The sequence below is a fragment of the Ranitomeya variabilis genome, chromosome 7 (genome assembly GCF_051348905.1).
Source record: "Ranitomeya variabilis isolate aRanVar5 chromosome 7, aRanVar5.hap1, whole genome shotgun sequence".
Lineage (NCBI taxonomy): Eukaryota > Metazoa > Chordata > Amphibia > Anura > Dendrobatidae > Ranitomeya > Ranitomeya variabilis.
Genome location: NC_135238.1, coordinates 241894583 through 241913780, shown reverse-complemented (window position 1 = coordinate 241913780; position 19198 = coordinate 241894583). Strand labels below are relative to the sequence as shown.

The 19198-nt window shown below is 55.6% G+C and overlaps 2 protein-coding genes across 5 annotated transcripts in view; one reads left to right on the top strand and one right to left on the bottom strand.

Moving 5' to 3' along the window:
* The window catches only part of ITGB5 (integrin subunit beta 5), a 33179-nt gene extending 29387 nt beyond the window's left edge, over positions 1-3792 (top strand). For all 4 annotated transcript variants that reach the window (XM_077273333.1, XM_077273332.1, XM_077273335.1 and 1 more), the window contains exons 13-15: positions 1364-1483; positions 1787-1953; positions 2030-3792. In XM_077273333.1, the coding sequence (XP_077129448.1) occupies positions 1364-1483; positions 1787-1953; positions 2030-2152 (410 nt within the window). In that variant the 3' untranslated portion in view covers positions 2153-3792. The remainder of the gene's footprint in view (positions 1-1363; positions 1484-1786; positions 1954-2029) is intronic.
* Positions 3793-3976: 184 nt separating this feature from the next.
* UMPS (uridine monophosphate synthetase) lies at positions 3977-10549 on the bottom strand. Its single transcript, XM_077273331.1, has 6 exons — positions 10331-10549; positions 9231-9384; positions 8496-9143; positions 8245-8420; positions 5431-5545; positions 3977-5241 (listed from the first exon to the last, which is right to left on the bottom strand). The coding sequence occupies exons 1-6, from the start codon at positions 10463-10465 to the stop codon at positions 5036-5038; spliced, it is 1434 nt and encodes a 477-aa protein (XP_077129446.1). The 5' UTR covers positions 10466-10549; the 3' UTR covers positions 3977-5035.
* Between the last annotated feature and the right edge of the window lie 8649 nt (positions 10550-19198).

Here is a 19198-nt window from a genome sequence, read left to right as displayed (position 1 = left end):
CCAGCGGAGGACGGCAGGCGCCAGAGGACATCATAGCCCAGCGGGGGACGGTGGGCGCCACAGGGCAGTGGACATCATAGCCCAGCGGGGGACGGCGGGCGCCACAGGACAGTGGACACCATAGCCCAGCGGAGGACGGCGGGCGCCAGAGGACACCATAGCCCAGTGGGGGACGGCGGGCGCCACAGGACAGTGGACACCATAGCCCAGCGGAGGACGGCAGGCGCCAGAGGACAGTGGACACCATATCCCAGCGGGGGACGGCGGGCATCAGAAGACCGTGGACACCATAGCCCAGCGGAGGCCTCGTGTGTCAGAGGACAGTGGACAGCATAGCCCAGCGGGGGATGGCGGGCGCCAGAGGACAGTGGACACCATAGCCCAGCGGGGGACGGCGGGCGCCACAGGACAGTGGACACCATAGCCCAGCGGGGGACGGCGGGCGCCACAGGACAGTGGACACCATAGCCCAGCGGGGGACGGCGGGCATCAGAAGACAGTGGACACCATAGCCCAGCGGAGGCCTCGTGTGTCAGAGGACAGTGGACAGCATAGCCCAGCGGGGGACGGCGGGCGCCACAGGACAGTGGACATCATAGCCCAGCGGGGGACAGCAGGCGCCACAGGACAGTGGACACCATAGCCCAGCGGGGGACGGCAGGCGCCAGAGGACACCATAGCCCAGCGGGGGACGGCGGGCGCCAGAGGACAGTGGACACCATAGCCCAGCGGGGGACGGCGGGCGCCACAGGACAGTGGACATCATAGCCCAGCGGGGGACGGCGGGCGCCACAGGACAGTGGACATCATAGCCCAGGGGGGACGGCGGGCATCAGAAGACAGTGGACACCATAGCCCAGCGGGGGACGGCGGGCATCAGAAGACAGTGGACACCATAGCCCAGCGGGGGACGACGGGCATCAGAAGACCGTGGACACCATAGCCCAGCGGGGGACGGCGGGCGCCACAGGACAGTGGACATCATAGCCCAGGGGGGACGGCGGGCATCAGAAGACAGTGGACACCATAGCTCAGCGGGGGGCACAGGACAGTGGACACCATAGCCCAGCGGGGGGCACAGGACAGTGGACACCATAGCCCAGTGGGGGACGGCGGACGTTGCCTCACACGGCCGCGCTGTCAGTAAGAATGCAGACGTCCTCTCCAGGCGGTTGTTGGTGCCTCACTGGTAGCACCAATTGCCGGAGTGCGTTGGATTCATGAATTGTGGTCAATCAGTTCCCAGGACGAGGCGTCTGGTGGTCCAGCTCCATCAGCGTCCAGCCCCCAAGAGTCCTCCATCTTGTCACCGCGGCTCCAGACTGGGGGGGTCTCCATTTACATTTTGCTCAATGTTTTTCAGGTGCTGAAAACCCGGAGGCCGTTCTGTGCGTCTACAAGACGGAGGCTGAATGTGTGATGAGGTTCACGTACGCCGAGGACCCGAGTGGGAAATCTGTCCTGACTGCTCTGAAGGAGCCAGGTGTGTGGTCGTTGTAAGGAAAAGCACCCGCGAGAGGAGCCGGGGGATACGCATGTCCCCCCGCTGTCACCAGTCTGTAATGGAGCTTACATAGTCACAGCTCTCTGGCGCCCCCTTACCCTCAGGTCAGTCAGGGAACTTCACCTAGGATAAGTAGTCGCCAGAGAGGCTGCCCTGTCACGTACTGGTTATCGGGGCATTCTGCACTGAGGGCGGTATATGTATGTATATATATGTGTATATACTCCCACCCTTGTATACGGTACTGTGCAGTCACCAGTAATGCCGCCTGTCTCCCCCCAGAGTGTGGCACTGCCCCGGACGCTCTCACCGTGCTGCTGGCCGTGGTGGGCAGTATATTATTGGTCGGGTTTGTTCTCCTGGCGGTCTGGAAACTTCTGGTCACCATCCACGATCGCCGCGAGTTTGCGCGGTTTCAGAGTGAGCGATCCAGAGCCAAATATGAAATGGTGAGTGTGGGGGGCAGCGGGATGGGACCCTTTGTGCCAGCATGTAGTGCCGCAGTAACGAGTCTTCTCGCCCCAGGCCTCCAACCCGCTGTACCGCCAGCCGATCTCCAGCCACAGCGTAGACGAGCTGTACAGCATGATGGCGAAACCCTACAACGGCAGCAGCAACGGATTCAGAGCTGTGGATGACAAGGACTGAAGGGCGGCCGTGGACCGGAAGTGGCCATCGTGGCTTATTTGCACATTTGTAGCCATCGGCCGGGTGCAGCTGATAATAGCGGCCATCACCTGGATCCGGCACTGAAAGAGTCTGAGCGCGAGCGGATCCGTGTCCTGACCGCGACATTAACCCACAATGTGCCACACGGACGACTAGAATCTCACACTAGGCCCTAGATCAGGATTAATTGGGAGAAGACGCGCGGGATTCATGGATCACATTCTGCTGCTTGGGACAAACGCTGCGACAGATCCGTGCTACCACCGCCCCCGCGTCACATGGGGTCACAAGGACCTGTAGGCAGCAACGGGGTAAAGGCCCAAGACTGACAACCACTGCCCTCACCGGAAAGAAAGATGATGGGGGAAGTGCTCCACTCGCGGAACATTTCCCCATTAGGATTCTGATATCAGATGAATCTGCTCCCGTCACCTCTGACCCTTCAGAGCTGCGCTCACTATTCTGCTGGTGCAGTCACTGTGTACATACATTACATTACTGATCCTGAGTTACATCCTGTATTATACTCCAGAGCTGCGCTCACTATTCTGCTGGTGCAGTCACTGCGTACATACATTACATTACTGATCCTGAGTTACATCCTGTATTATACCCCAGAGCTGCACTCACTATTCTGCTGGTGCAGTCACTGTGTACATACATTACTGATCCTGAGTTACATCCTGTATTATACTCCAGAGCTGCGCTCACTATTCTGCTGGTGCAGTCACTGTGTACATACATTACTGATCCTGAGTTATATCCTGTATTATACCCCAGAGCTGCACTCACTATTCTGCTGGTGCAGTCACTGTGTACATACAAGAGGTAACTCAGGATCATTAATGTATGTACACAGTGACTGCACCAGCAGAATAGTGAGTGCAGCTCTGGGGTATAATACAGGATGTAACTCAGGATCAGTAATGTAATGTACGTACACAGTGACTGCACCAGCAGAATAGTGAGTGCAGCTCTGGGGTATGTTTTAGGCTACGTTCACATTAGCGTTGCGTCAGGTGCAGCCGCGGTGACGCATGCGTCATGCGCCCGTATATTTAACATGGGGGCGCATGGACATGCGTTGCACTTGCGTTTTGTGACGCATGCGTCACTGTGGTGCATGCGTCGGCACAGAGGACGCTGCATGATGCAGTTTTTTCTGCGCCAAAAACCATGCAAAAGTGGACGCATGCATCACAAAACGCTGCGTTGTGCATGCATTTACATTTGCGTTGTGTTGCCGACGCTGCACCGCACAACGCAAATGTGAACGTAGCCTAACATGGCTGTATCCTGGGTCAGAGGTGATGTGTGGTCCCGGGGGGCATTGGGAGCCTTTGGAAGGTCCGTCCTTTCTCTTAGTATTTTTATAATGAATTCTTGTAGTTTAGCCCACTACTCACAGGACATTTCTAGATTCGCCCCTGTGATGGTTTTTGGGCCCTGCTCGGTGGTAGAGGGTTTTGGTTTTTTTTTACCTTTTCTGTAGGTTATTTTTGTATTTCCATCCTGGGGTGAAGCTTTAATCCTTTCCTGGATTTGTTGGGATTTTAGTACCAGATATTGTGTTACAATCATTGTAATAATAAATTAATAAAGACATGAAGGCGGCAGCAGAGGCTGTGACACCGCGGTGCAAGTGGGGGCTGTGACAACACGGTGTGGGTGGTGCGGGGGAAGTGACACCGTGGTGCGGGGGAAGTGACACGGGGGGGGGGGGGGGGGGCTGTTGTCACCGGCTGGAATCCTTACTGCAGCTCCTGTGGCGGAGAGATGGCGCCGCGGTTACTGTCAGGCACTGGCACCACAAGAACAACCTGGAATGTGCACTCGGCCGCTCCGCAGTACTGGGGGGGGGACTTCCCTGATATAAGGCCTTAGTGCTGTATTCGCTGACCGCAGAGAGTGGCCCACGCCCGGTCCGGAGCCGGCACTGACGGCCGAGGACATTACATCACTGCTGCTCCCACCCAACACCTGCTCAGTGCGTCTACCCCACCATGCATTTAAAGGGCTAGTGCCACCCAGCGCCCTTACTGCACAATCTCTGCTTGCTGAGACCTCGTCCTCACGGCTACAACTGATACATTGCACCAAACTCCACATCAGTCAGCAGTGGTAGAAATCCTCACAGACACAATCACGGAGACGATCGGCCTCATTTATTCTCATCTCCACCAATAGAAGCTGAACGTCGGCAGGAGACGCAACATCAGACATAAAGCCGACGTGGACGCTGCGCCCCGCGATGGCCGCAGTCTAGTGATGGGCGACGTCTGACGCTCGGGTGTCTGCTCGCGCTCAGATATTATGGTCGCGTCTCTGCAGCATTTCCTTCAGTCAGACGTAACAAGAAGGGCGCGACCATAATATCCGAGTGCGACCAGACACAAACCGACACCCGAGCGTCAGACGTTGTCCAGCACACTCGGCCATCACTCCTGCAGTCCCATGTAAACGCCGCTGCCGCACTCTTCGCATTGCAGATTGTTCTGAACTCCACATCTCTGCTTTTTTTTCAGGGAACAAAAACATTCTAGTTTAAATCCAGAAACTCAAAACCTGTCCTGAGCGAGCACGTCTACCACTGAGGGTTTGGTACAATGTGTCAAGTCCACCGTCCAGGAAGCTGAACATCTGGACTGACACACTGTAACAAAGTTCCAGCCGAGGAGGAGAGTTCTGCAGCGTCGCTCAGTTTTTGGCTGTAAATGATTAGTCTCGTTTCCAAGATTTCGGCGGCTTGTCAGTGAATGGAGACTCCATTACACAGCAGATTGAGGAATAACAGACGGGAAGGCGCCATCACATATGGAGGCCGGCGGCTCTGACAGGACGGAGGTTGTAGAGGTGACGACGTCATCCCGAGTCCGGCGTCTCCAGCAGGACTGGTTCCTCTCCGCGGCTCCTGGTGATGTAAGCCTCCCAGCCGGCCCGCCGGTAATTCTCCGCAGCCGCTGCACGCCTGCTGGACGCCAAGATCCCGCGGCCCACGATGATGATGTCCGAGCCCCTGTTCACAATGACCTCGTGGGGGGTCCGGTACTGCTGCCCCAGAGAATCTCCTGTGAGGGGCAAAGCCATGTCATGAGCGAGCGACCCGTGGGGATGGGGGGCACCATCCTCCCCAGCGACATTAGTGACGGACCCCAGTACAGACAGCACATCTGATGGACTGGAGGGGCCCCGGCCGCCCCATGCTGAGCATCACCCTCACTGGACATCGCCATCTTAGAGCCCATAATATCACCTACCTCCCGGCTGCATCTGGACCCCCGGAGTGAGGTGGAGAAACTGTGGTCGCTCACTCACTTTACCCCCAGAGATAAAGCCGAACACAAACGTGGGGCACTGCTCCGCCATCTTCACCTGCAGGGACAAGTCAGAGAAAAGTCATATGGCCGACAATCAAGAGCCAGACCCTCGTCACAAGAACATACAGGCGCCAGACCCTCATAACAACCCTGACAGGTGCCAGACCGGCACCAGACCCTCATCCCAAACCCACCAGAACACGCACAGGCGCTAGACCCCCACTAGCACCAGACCCTCGTTAGAACCCCACCAGCATCAAGACCCCTCTATAGGGGCCAGACCCTCGTTAGAGCCCCACCGGCATCGGGACCCCTCTATAGGGGCCAGACCCTCGTTAGAACCCCACCGGCATCAGGACCCCTCTATAGGGGCCAGACCCTCGTTAGAACCCCACCAGCATCAGGACCCCTCTATAAGGGCCAGACCCTCATTAGAGCCCCACCAGCATCAGGACCCTGCTATAGGGGCCAGACCCTCGTTAGAACCACACCGGCATCAGAACCCTCTATAGGGGCCAGACCCTCGTTAGAGCCCCACCAGCATCAGGACCCTCATCCCAAACCCACCAGAACACGCACAGGCGCTAGACCCCCACTAGCACCAGACCCTCGTCAGAACCCCACCGGCATCAGGACCCCTCTATAGGGGCCAGACCCTCGTTAGAGCCCCACCAGCATCAGGACCCTCATCCCAAACCCACCAGAACACGCACAGGCGCTAGACCCCCACTAGCACCAGACCCTCGTCAGAACCCCACCGGCATCAGGACCCCTCTATAGGGGCCAGACCCTCGTTAGAGCCCCACCAGCATCAGGACCCTCATCCCAAACCCACCAGAACACGCACAGGCGCTAGACCCCCACTAGCACCAGACCCTTGTCAGAACCCCAGCGGCATCAGGACCCCTCTATAGGGGCCAGACCCTCGTTAGAGCCCTACCAGCATCAGGACCCTCATCCCAAACCCACCAGAACACGCACAGGCGCTAGACCCCCACTAGCACCAGACCCTCGTCAGAACCCCACCGGCATCAGGACCCCTCTATAGGGGCCAGACCCTCGTTAGAGCCCCACCAGCATCAGGACCCTCATCCCAAACCCACCAGAACACGCACAGGCGCTAGACCCCCACTAGCACCAGACCCTCGTCAGAACCCCACCGGCATCAGGACCCCTCTATAGGGGCCAGACCCTCGTTAGAGCCCCACCAGCATCAGGACCCTCATCCCAAACCCACCAGAACACGCACAGGCGCTAGACCCCCACTAGCACCAGACCCTTGTCAGAACCCCACCGGCATCAGGACCCCTCTATAGGGGCCAGACCCTCGTTAGAGCCCCACCAGCATCAGGACCCTCATCCCAAACCCACCAGAACACGCACAGGCGCTAGACCCCCACTAGCACCAGACCCTCGTCAGAACCCCACCGGCATCAGGACCCCTCTATAGGGGCCAGACCCTCGTTAGAGCCCCACCAGCATCAGGACCCTCATCCCAAACCCACCAGAACACGCACAGGCGCTAGACCCCCACTAGCACCAGACCCTCGTCAGAACCCCACCGGCATCAGGACCCCTCTATAGGGGCCAGACCCTCGTTAGAGCCCCACCAGCATCAGGACCCTCATCCCAAACCCACCAGAACACGCACAGGCGCTAGACCCCCACTAGCACCAGACCCTTGTCAGAACCCCACCGGCATCAGGACCCCTCTATAGGGGCCAGACCCTCGTTAGAGCCCCACCAGCATCAGGACCCTCATCCCAAACCCACCAGAACACGCACAGGCGCTAGACCCCCACTAGCACCAGACCCTTGTCAGAACCCCACCGGCATCAGAACCCTTCTATAGGGGCCAGACCCTCGTTAGAGCCCCACCAGCATCAGGACCCTCATCCCAAACCCACCAGAACACGCACAGGCGCTAGACCCCCACTAGCACCAGACCCTTGTCAGAACCCCACCGGCATCAGGACCCCTCTATAGGGGCCAGACCCTCGTTAGAGCCCCACCAGCATCAGGACCCTCATCCCAAACCCACCAGAACACGCACAGGCGCTAGACCCCCACTAGCACCAGACCCTTGTCAGAACCCCACCAGCATCAGAACCCTCTATAGGGGCCAGAACATCGTCACAACTCGACTAGCACAAGAACGCAGGCGCCAGAACCTCGTCACAACCCTGACATGTGCCAGACCAACATCAAACCCCCACCGGTACCAGAACACACACAAGCACCAGACCCCCACTGTCACCAGACCCTCATCAGAACCCCACCGGAACAAAAACCCACAGGCACCAGAACCTCGTGACAACCCCACTAGCACAAGAACACAGGCGCCAGAACCTCGTCACAACCCCGACAGGTGCCAGACCGACATCAGACCGGCACCAGTACCCTAACAGGCACCAGATTGGCTTTATTACCAAACCAGCACCAGACCCTCGTCAGAACCCGCACAGGCACTAGACCCTCATCACAAACCCACCAGAACGTGCACAGGCGCCAGACCCTCATTAGAACCCCACCGGCTTCAGGACCCCCCTATAGTGGTCAGACCCTTGTCAGAACCCCACCGGCATCAGGACCCCCCTATAGTGGTCAGACCCTTGTTAGAACCCCACCAGTTTAAGACCCTCGTCAGACCCCAGTCTCGTACAGGACCCCGTCAGTCCTATCACCTGGTCAGTGTCTGGGCAGCCATCGGACTGACCACTAGACCCCGACCGCCCACCGCTGCCTGCCACTTACAGCCGCCTTGGTGTATTCTCCGGTGGCCAGTGACCCCTGGGAGCTCATCTCGGCAATCACGAGGCAGCCTCTCCCCAGCGCTTCCCCCACCTCCTGCAGGCCCTGTATCACCCCCGGACCGGGCACCGCCTGGACATTCACCACATCGGCCCAAGACGAGATTCTGAAAATGCCACCTGGGGGGAAAAACAAAAGTCAAGTCACAGTGCCCCCCGGAGACGAGAGGCTGCAGGGAGAAGAACAGACGCTACCTCCATACTGATGTTTCACCGTGTTCCCAATATCTGCAAATTTACGATCTTCGAAGATCAGGAAGTCGTGCTGATCAGCGATCGCCCGCAGCCGGGAGGAGACGTCGGGGGTGAAGTCGCTCAGAATGTCCACGTGGGTCTTCAGCATACAGATGGAGGGTCCCAGCTCCGTGGCCACCTGGAGAAGCTCGGCAGAGTCCATCACGTCGGCCGACACACACAGGTTACTCTGCTTCTTCTCCATGAGGTGCAGCAGCCGCGAGGCCACGGGATGTGTGTCCGGGAGGGCGGCGCGGGAGGAGTAGCTGAAGGCGACGCTCGGGGCCCGCACCGGAGCCGTCACCTTATTCTCAGCAATGAATCTCTGGACATTTTCCACCGTCTTTGCGTCCACCATGCCCAGCCGCTGCAGGACGGCCATGAGCTGGGGCAGGGAGCAGACGGAGTGCAGCCTGATGCCGCTCGCCGCCAGCTTGTCTCGCCCGCCCTGATCGCGGTCCACCAGCACAATGGCGTCTGTCACCAGCAGCCCCTCGCTCCTCAGCACCTCCGCAGTCTCTAGGACGCTGGAGCCGCTCGTCACCACATCCTCGATGATCAGGCAGGTCTCCCCGGGGGTGATGGCGCCCTCCACCAGGCGCTTGGTACCTGCAAGAGAGGGATGAAATGTCTGCTCACCCCGCGTCATGTGACGCCAGCAGAGCCGAGAGGTCACGTGATACAGCAAAATCTCACCGTAATCTTTGGCCTCCTTCCTGCGGATCAGCATCGGTATCAGGTGTGAGGTGCAAATCACGGTGGCGAGAGGGAGCGCGGTGTATGGCACACCACAGACCGAGTCATACCGCACAGCGGCGTCCTGCGCCGTCTGATAGAGGCGATCAGCGACCTGCGGAAAGTGGCACGTCAGAGGGCGGCGAAGCGGAGAGGGGCAGCACGTCAGAGGGCGGCGAAGCGGAGAGGGGCCGGCACGTCAGAGGGCGGCGAAGCGGAGAGGGGCCGGCACGTCAGAGGGCGGCGAAGCGGAGAGGGGCCGGCACGTCAGAGGGCGGCGAAGCGGAGAGGGGCCGGCACGTCAGAGGGCGGCGAAGCGGAGAGGGGCCGGCACGTCAGAGGGCGGCGAAGCGGAGAGGGGCCGGCACGTCAGAGGGCGGCGAAGCGGAGAGGGGCCGGCACGTCAGAGGGCGGCGAAGCGGAGAGGGGCCGGCACGTCAGAGGGCGGCGAAGCGGAGAGGGGCCGGCACGTCAGAGGGCGGCGAAGCGGAGAGGGGCCGGCACGTCAGAGGGCGGCGAAGCGGAGAGGGGCCGGCACGTCAGAGGGCGGCGAAGCGGAGAGGGGCCGGCACGTCAGAGGGCGGCGAAGCGGAGAGGGGCCGGCACGTCAGAGGGCGGCGAAGCGGAGAGGGGCCGGCACGTCAGAGGGCGGCGAAGCGGAGAGGGGCCGGCACGTCAGAGGGCGGCGAAGCGGAGAGGGGCCGGCACGTCAGAGGGCGGCGAAGCGGAGAGGGGCCGGCACGTCAGAGGGCGGCGAAGCGGAGAGGGGCAGCACGTCAGAGGGCGGCGAAGCGGAGAGGGGCCGGCACGTCAGAGGGCGGCGAAGCGGAGAGGGGCAGCACGTCAGAGGGCGGGGAAGCGGAGAGGGGCCGGCACGTCAGAGGGCGGCGAAGCGGAGAGGGGCAGCACACGTTAGAAAGCAGCGGGGGGCGCGGCAGTAGCATTGCCAGGACACACAAACTCGGCCAACTAATGAGGAGACCTCTTTGTATGATGGGTTCTCCGCCCCTCCCCCACACTGCGCTACCGACCATTCTGCCGCCTCCATTCACTGACCGCACCTGGTTGAGCAGCGCCGGGTGGGACACGATCACCCTCAGGTCAAAGTACACGGGGGACAGGACCCCGCTCTTCAGGGTAAAGTGACCGAACTTCAGCGCCTGGACCCGGTGCAGCTCCGCAGCCAACAGCTCCATCTCCCCACGTGTGCGGAACTTCCGGCCTCTGGCGCCAACACCAGAGGGCGACAAACAACAACATCCGGCGACAAATCAGACTCCAACAAGATGGCGGAGTCTTTATTATTATAAAGCGGAGACAAACGTCAACGGCGCCACCTAAAGGTCAGAATAGTGAGTGCAGCTCTGGAGGATAGGACACGATGTAACAGCAGAATAGTGACTACAGCTCTGGAGGTGACTGGAGGATAAGACACGATGTAACAGCAGAATAGTGAGTGCAGCTCTGGAGGTGACTGGAGGATAAGACACAATGTAACAGCAGAATAGTGAGTGCAGCTCTGGAGGTGACAGGAGGATAAGACACAATGTAACAGCAGAATAGTGAGTGCAGCTCTGGAGGTGACTGGAGGACAGGTGCCCACAATCAGTCACACCCTGCTAGGAGCAGCACCTGTCTTGTGAGCTCCAGCACTTCCAGCAGGAGGCCCAGAGTCGGCCTCTCTTCTCCCCAGGGAGAGGCAGGCTTCCTGGGAGGCCGGCATGGCTTCCCAGGCTTCTGTTCCCCGGTCTGTGCCGGCGGGGGACAGAGATCAGCAGCAGCAACCGGCCCAAGAGGGACTGAGAAGGTCAGGACGGGTGAGGAGAACCATACCCACCTACTCCAACCCTGAGACGGCTCATCGTCCGCCCAGAGAGGGAGACAGGGGCACCCCAGGCCCCAGGAAGGAGAGCCCAGGAACATCCTGGGGGGAGAGGAGCTCCGGCGAGTCCACGAGTACCTTCTCCTCCCGAGTGGTCGCCATGCTACGTGAGTACGAGGACGCCGGCAAAGCACTGACCGGGCTGAAGGAGAAGCTGCGGGAGGCTCGAATCCTGAACACCCGAGCCTCTAACAAGGAGAAACCCGCGACCTCCCAGAGGTTAAGAGCCCTCAGAGATGAGGTGGCCCGGTTAGTGCTCCTCCGGGAGGGGATTGAGAAAAGCGCAGGTCCCTTCCTGGAGAGGTTTAAGAACCAGCGGCGGTTCTCAGAAATGAAGGGGTTAAATACCTCAGGAGAGCTGCCAGCCGGCGTCCTAAGCGACGAGGAGGAGGAGGACGATGTGGTTGTGACTGGAGTCCTACAAGCTGGAACCAGCCGGGAGAGTGAGTCGCAGAGCCGACAACAGGTAAGCGGCCTCCCGGCACGGCAGAGGACTCCGACAGCACAGGCTGGAGTGTCAGCGGAGGAAGAGGAGGAGGGCGGTCTGCTACAGGAGATCCGACAGCTGGAGTCTCCAGTGAAGCTGGACCGCTTCTCCTTTGGTGAGGACGAGCCAGCAGAGGAAACAAAGAAGAGGAAGAAGACAACGAAGGAGACCGCACGGGAGGTGGTGAGTTACAAATATGTACCTATGGCTGATGTTACACCTACCACCTCCTGTGTAAACCCCACCAAACCTAAAGGCACGGGCTCTGCAGTGGGTCCGGGGCATAGGCAAGGTGGGGAGAGGAGGAGGACGTCCGGCGGTGCTGCCGTCTGTGCGGGGAACAGTGCAGGGGGCGAGGCTGTGGAGGTACTCACGGCGCCGGACATAGGGGACCCCGAGGAGTTTCCCTCCCTGCCCTCCGCGGCTAAGCCGGTTATCACCGGGGCCGGGGAGGGTGAGGTGGGTGTCCACGCTGTTGCGAAAGGGGGACGGTGTGGGCAGACTCCATCCCTGCTCACTACGGCTGAGCCGGCCGACGCCGGGGCTGTAGGGGGCAGGTCCGAGAAACTTGGTGCGGCGAAAGGGGGGCGCACTGTTGTGACAGGGGCGCAGTGCGCCTCAACAGAGAAGAGGCACGCGGCTGCGATAGGGGAGCAGCGAGTCCAAAAAGAAAAAAAAAAGCAGGAAAAATCAGCTGCAGGGAACACTGGGCGCCCTGCAGTGACAGGAGGACAGAGTGCTCCAGCACCCAAATGTGACACCAGGACCCCGAAGTCTGTGGGTGCGGGGCAGGCGGTGCCCTGTTGTGAATTCTATTTTTGGGCTCCCTCTAGTGGTCACAAGCGGTACTGTGTAGTGTTGTCTTTCTGCAGGTTGGCTGCATCAGCTGGTTCGTTATCCTTGGTTGGTTTCCTATTTAGCTCACCTGGAGACTCAGTTCCTTGCCTGCTATCAATGTATTCAGTGCTCTTCAGATTCCTTGTGTCTACCTTGCTCCCAGTCTCTCCAAGACAAGCTAAGTTTTTGTTTGATCATTTTTTGATTATCAGTGTTCATTATGTTTTTAGTCCAGCTCGCTAAAATGTGATTTCCTCGCTTGCTGGTTGCTCTAGGGGACTGAGTTTCTCCCCCCACACCGTTAGTTGGTGTGGGGGTTCTTGAAATCTCAGAGTGGATATTTTGTAAGGGTTTTTTACTGACCGCATAGATTCCCTTTTCTATTTTCTGCTATCTAGTATTAGTGGGCCTCATTTGCTGAATCTGCTTTCACCCCTGTGTATGTGCCTTCCTCTTACCTCACCGTTATTATCTGTTGGGGGCTTCTATATCTTTGGGGATTATTTCTCTGGAGGCAAGAGAGGTCTTTTCTTTCTCTCTAGGGGTAGTTAGTTCCTCAGGCTGGCTCGAGACGTCTAGGACTTTTAGGCACGTTCACCGGCTACTTCTAGTGTGTTTGGATAGGTTCAGATTTGCGGTCAGTCCAGTTTGCCACCTCCCTAGAGCTTGTCCTATGTTTGTTACTTAGCTGGAGTAATTTGTGATCCTCAACCACTAAGGATCATAACAGTAGAGCAGGCCAAAAAGTGTTTAATGCATCGCAGAAGTGGGATAAAAAGAAGACCTGAGTACATTTTTTTTTTTTTCCTCCCGCTTTTCCTTTGCTGCAGTCTGTTTAGCTTCTTTCATCCCCTTGAACTCTGGGTGGTTTTGAGCTCAGCTGCAGACATGAATGTTCAGACTCTGACTTCTAGTGCAGATCATCTTACTGCACGGGTGCAAAGTATTCAGGATTTTGTTATTCATAGCCCTATGTCAGAACCAAAGATACCCATTCCTGAGTTGTTTTCTGGAGATAGATCTAGGTTTCTAAATTTTAAGAATAATTGTAAGTTATTTCTATCTCTGAGACCTCGCTCCTCTGGTGATTCCGCTCAGCAAGTTAAAATTGTTATCTCCTTGTTGCGCGGCGACCCTCAAGATTGGGCTTTCTCTCTGGCGCCAGGAGATCCTGCATTGCTTAATGTAGATGCATTTTTTTCTGGCTCTTGGACTGCTTTATGAGGAACCTAATCTTGAGAATCAGGCAGAAAAAGCGTTGCTGGCTATCTCTCAGGGTCAGGATGAAGCAGAGGTGTATTGTCAAAAATTTCGGAAATGGTCGGTGCTTACTCAATGGAATGAGTGTGCCCTGGCTGCAAATTTCAGAGAAGGTCTTTCTGAGGCCGTTAAGAATGTTATGGTGGGTTTTCCCACCCCTGCAAGTCTGAGTGATTCTATGGCTTTAGCCATTCAGGTTGATCGGCGTTTGCGGGAGCGCAAATCTGCTCATCCTTTGGCGGTACTTTCCGAACAGAGACCTGAGTCTATGCAATGTGACCGAACTCTGACCAGAATTGAGCGACAAAGTCATAGACGTCAAAATGGGTTGTGCTTTTACTGTGGTGATTCTACTCATGTTATCTCAGCATGCTCTAAACGCTTAAAGAAAATCACTAAACCTGTCACCATTGGTACTATGCAGCCTAAATTTATTTTGTCTGTTACTTTGATTTGTTCTTTGTCGTCCTACTCGGTTATGGCCTTTGTGGATTCGGGTGCTGCCCTGAATCTGATGGATTTGTCATTTGCCAGGCGCTGTGGTTTTGTCCTGGAGCCTTTGGAATTTCCTATTCCTCTGAGGGGAATTGATGCTAAGTCATTGGCTGAGAATAAACCTCAGTATTGGACGCAAATGACCATGTGCATGACTCCCGTTCATCAGGAGGTGATTCGCTTTCTTGTTCTGCATAATTTACACGATGTTGTTGTTTTGGGTCTGCCATGGCTGCAGGCTCATAATCCAGTTTTAGATTGGAAAGCTATGTCTGTGTCGAGTTGGGGTTGTCAGGGAATTCATGGCGATACTCCGTTGGTGTCTATTGCTTCTTCCACTCCTTCTGAGGTCCCTGAGTTTTTGTCTGACTTCCAGGATGTATTTGATGAGCCCAGGTCCGGTGCCCTGCCTCCTCACAGGGATTGTGATTGTGCTATAAATTTAATTCCTGGTAGTAAATTCCCTAAGGGACGACTTTTTAATTTGTCTATACCAGAGCATGCCGCGATGCGGAGTTATATAAAGGAGTCTCTGGAGAAGGGACATATTCGCCCATCCTCTTCCCCTCTTGGTGCAGGTTTTTTTTTGTGGCCAAGAAGGACGGTTCTTTGAGACCTTGTATAGATTATCGTCTTCTGAATAAAATCACAGTCAAATTTCAGTATCCTTTGCCACTATTGTCTGATTTGTTTGCTCGGATTAAGGGTGCCAGTTGGTTCACCAAGATAGATCTCCGTGGTGCGTATAACCTTGTGCGCATTAAGCAGGGAGATGAATGGAAAACAGCATTTAATACGCCCGAAGGCCATTTTGAGTACTTGGTGATGCCTTTTGGACTCTCTAATGCTCCTTCTGTGTTTCAGTCCTTCATGCATGACATCTTCCGAGAATATCTGGATAAATTTATGATTGTTTATCTGGATGACATTTTGGTCTTTTCTGATGATTGGGAGTCCCATGTGAAGCAGGTCAGGATGGTGTGTCAGGTCCTGCGTGCTAATGCTTTATTTGTGAAGGGCTCAAAATGCCTCTTCGGTGTACAGAAGGTCTCCTTTTTGGGTTTTATTTTTTCTCCTTCTACTGTGGAGATGGACCCAGTCAAGGTCCAGGCTATTCATGACTGGACTCAGCCCACGTCTGTTAAGAGTCTTCAGAAGTTCATGGGTTTTGCTAATTTTTACCGTCGTTTCATCGCTAATTTTTCTAGCGTGGTTAAACCTTTGACGGATATGACCAAGAAAGGTTCTGATGTGACTAATTGGTCTCCTGCGGCCGTGGAGGCCTTTCGGGAGCTAAAGCACCGGTTTTCTTCAGCTCCAGTCTTATGTCAGCCAGATGTCTCTCTCCCCTTCCAGGTCGAGGTTGATGCTTCTGAGATTGGAGCGGGGGCTGTTTTGTCGCAGAGAAGCTCTGATGGCTCTGTGATGAAGCCATGTGCTTTCTTTTCAAGAAAGTTTTCGCCTGCCGAGCAGAATTATGATGTTGGTAATCGGGAGTTGTTGGCTATGAAGTGGGCATTTGAGGAGTGGCGACATTGGCTCGAAGGAGCTAAACATCGTGTGGTGGTCTTGACTGATCACAAAAATCTGATTTACCTTGAATCTGCCAAGCGCCTGAATCCTAGACAGGCTCGTTGGTCGTTGTTTTTCTCCCGTTTCAACTTCGTGGTCTCATACCTGCCTGGTTCGAAGAACGTGAAAGCTGATGCACTTTCTAGGAGTTTTGTGCCTGACTCTCTGGGAGTTTCTGAGCCGGCTGGTATTCTCAGAGAGGGAGTGATTTTGTCTGCCATTTCCCCAGATTTGCGACGAGTGCTGCAGAAATTTCAGGTGGATAGACCTGACCGTTGTCCACCAGAGAGACTGTTTGTCCCGGATAGATGGACCAGCAGAGTTATTTCCGAGGTTCATTCTTCGGTGTTGGCGGGTCATCCTGGGATTTTTGGTACCAGAGATTTGGTGACTAGGTCCTTCTGGTGGCCTTCCTTGTCGCGGGATGTGCGTTCCTTTGTGCAGTCTTGTGGGATTTGTGCTCGGGCTAAGCCTTGCTGTTCTCGTGCCAGCGGTTTGCTTTTGCCTTTGCCTGTTCCGAAAAGGCCTTGGACGCACATTTCCATGGATTTTATTTCGGATCTTCCAGTCTCTCAGAGAATGTCGGTCATCTGGGTGGTGTGTGATCGTTTTTCCAAGATGGTCCATTTGGTGCCCTTGCCTAAATTGCCTTCTTCCTCCGATTTGGTTCCTCTATTTTTTCAGAATGTGGTTCGCTTGCACGGCATTCCTGAGAATATTGTGTCTGATAGAGGATCCCAGTTTGTGTCCAGGTTTTGGCGGACTTTTTGTGCTAAGATGGGCATTGATTTGTCTTTTTCGTCGGCCTTCCATCCTCAGACTAATGGCCAAACCGAGCGAACTAATCAGACGTTGGAGACTTATTTGAGATGTTTTGTTTCTGCTGATCAGGATGATTGGGTGACTTTTTTGCCATTGGCCGAGTTTGCCCTTAATAATCGGGCTAGTTCTGCTACCTTGGTTTCGCCTTTTTTCTGCAATTCTGGTTTCCATCCTCATTTTTCCTCAGGTCAGGTTGAGTCTTCTGACTGTCCTGGGGTGGATTCTGTGGTGGATAGGTTGCAGCAGATTTGGAACCATATGGTGGACAATTTGAGGTTGTCACAGGAGAAGGCTCAGCGCTTTGCCAACTGCCGCCGCGGTGTGGGTCCCCGACTTCGTGTTGGGGATTTGGTGTGGCTGTCTTCTCGGTATGTTCCTATGAAAGTCTCCTCTCCTAAATTCAAGCCTCGCTTCATCGGTCCTTATAAGATCTTGGAAATCCTTAACCCGGTGTCTTTTCGTTTGGATCTCCCAGCATCGTTTGCCATTCATAATGTGTTCCATAGGTCTTTGTTGCGGAGGTATGTGGTACCTGTGGTTCCTTCTGTTGAGCCTCCTGCTCCGGTGCTGGTCGAGGGCGAATTGGAGTACGTGGTGGAGAAGATTTTGGATTCTCGTATCTCTAGACGGAGGCTTCAGTATTTGGTTAAGTGGAAGGGCTATGGTCAGGAGGATAATTCCTGGGTTGTCGCCTCTGATGTTCATGCGGCCGATTTGGTTCGTGCCTTCCACGCGGCTCATCCTGATCGCCCTGGGGGTCTTGATGAGGGTTCGGTGACCCCTCCTCAAGGGGGGGTACTGTTGTGAATTCTATTTTTGGGCTCCCTCTAGTGGTCACAAGCGGTACTGTGTAGTGTTGTCTTTCTGCAGGTTGGCTGCATCAGCTGGTTCGTTATCCTTGGTTGGTTTCCTATTTAGCTCACCTGGAGACTCAGTTCCTTGCCTGCTATCAATGTATTCAGTGCTCTTCAGATTCCTTGTGTCTACCTTGCTCCCAGTCTCTCCAAGACAAGCTAAGTTTTTGTTTGATCATTTTTTGATTATCAGTGTTCATTATGTTTTTAGTCCAGCTCGCTAAAATGTGATTTCCTCGCTTGCTGGTTGCTCTAGGGGACTGAGTTTCTCCCCCCACACCGTTAGTTGGTGTGGGGGTTCTTGAAATCTCAGAGTGGATATTTTGTAAGGGTTTTTTACTGACCGCATAGATTCCCTTTTCTATTTTCTGCTATCTAGTATTAGTGGGCCTCATTTGCTGAATCTGCTTTCACCCCTGTGTATGTGCCTTCCTCTTACCTCACCGTTATTATCTGTTGGGGGCTTCTATATCTTTGGGGATTATTTCTCTGGAGGCAAAAGAGGTCTTTTCTTTCTCTCTAGGGGTAGTTAGTTCCTCAGGCTGGCTCGAGACGTCTAGGATTTTTAGGCACGTTCACCGGCTACTTCTAGTGTGTTTGGATAGGTTCAGATTTGCGGTCAGTCCAGTTTGCCACCTCCCTAGAGCTTGTCCTATGTTTGTTACTTAGCTGGAGTAATTTGTGATCCTCAACCACTAAGGATCATAACAGTGCCCCCCAACATGCAGCGGGCCCAGAATAATAAAATACAAACTGCTGCAGTAGGGGGGCAAGGAGCTCTAGAGAAACAACAAAACACCAATGAAGGGAAAACGGGTGTGGTGCTGCACCCCTCCCCTGGTCCAGCAGGTGTGAGTGCAGAGAAGCCAGACACAAGTGAGGAAGGAATGGATGTTACTGTGGAAGGTGCAGAGAACACTGGGACAAATGGTGGTGAGAATATTGGTAATAAAGTGATGGGAAGTGGTGAGGGGAATGATGGGAGTAGTGGTGGAGTGAATGGTGGGAGTAGTGGTGGAGTGAATGATGGGAGTAGTGACGTTGCCAATGATGGGAGTAGTGGCGGAGTGAATGAGGAGAGCTTTACTGGTGTTGGTGGAGGGGAAGCAGGTAGTGGTCCCGCTGCCCCCCCAGCGGTGGCGGGGTCTTCAGCCCCAAGCTATTCAGGGGCTGTCACTGCTGGGGGTAGTAGTGCGCCCTTGTCCGGTGACCCTGAGGATGGTGACTTGCAACAGCGCTTCCTGGACGCCCTGAGGAAAGGGGAGAGTTCTATCAATGTAGAGGGAAGGGAGGTTGATCTGTCTTTCTGGATAGAGAGACACGGTCTTTCCGCCTTCCGAGATAGAGGGTCAGAGACTGTCTGGTCTCTGCCGACACCGGGGCAGAGGAGTAACCGTAGGAACGTGGCCCGTCTCCAGTGGGTAAGCAAGGATGCCTGTCCTGATCGGTCAAAGGTTGCTGAGCTCCTGCTGTGGATGGGCTTCGTGGCATATGACATCTTCGCCTTGATCCATCCCTATGGGACCTCCTACTTCGATGTCAGCTTCGTGAGACCGGAGGGCCTTGAGCTTTTCTGGTCTCGCCATGAGCTGGCTCGGGGCCGCCCCGAATGGCAGGGTTTCCACACTGTAGCAATATCCCGCCAGAATTCGGTCAGGAAGGTGACCGTTTTGACCAGTAACGAGTCACTTTCCTGTGTAGACATCTCCACCTGGGTTGG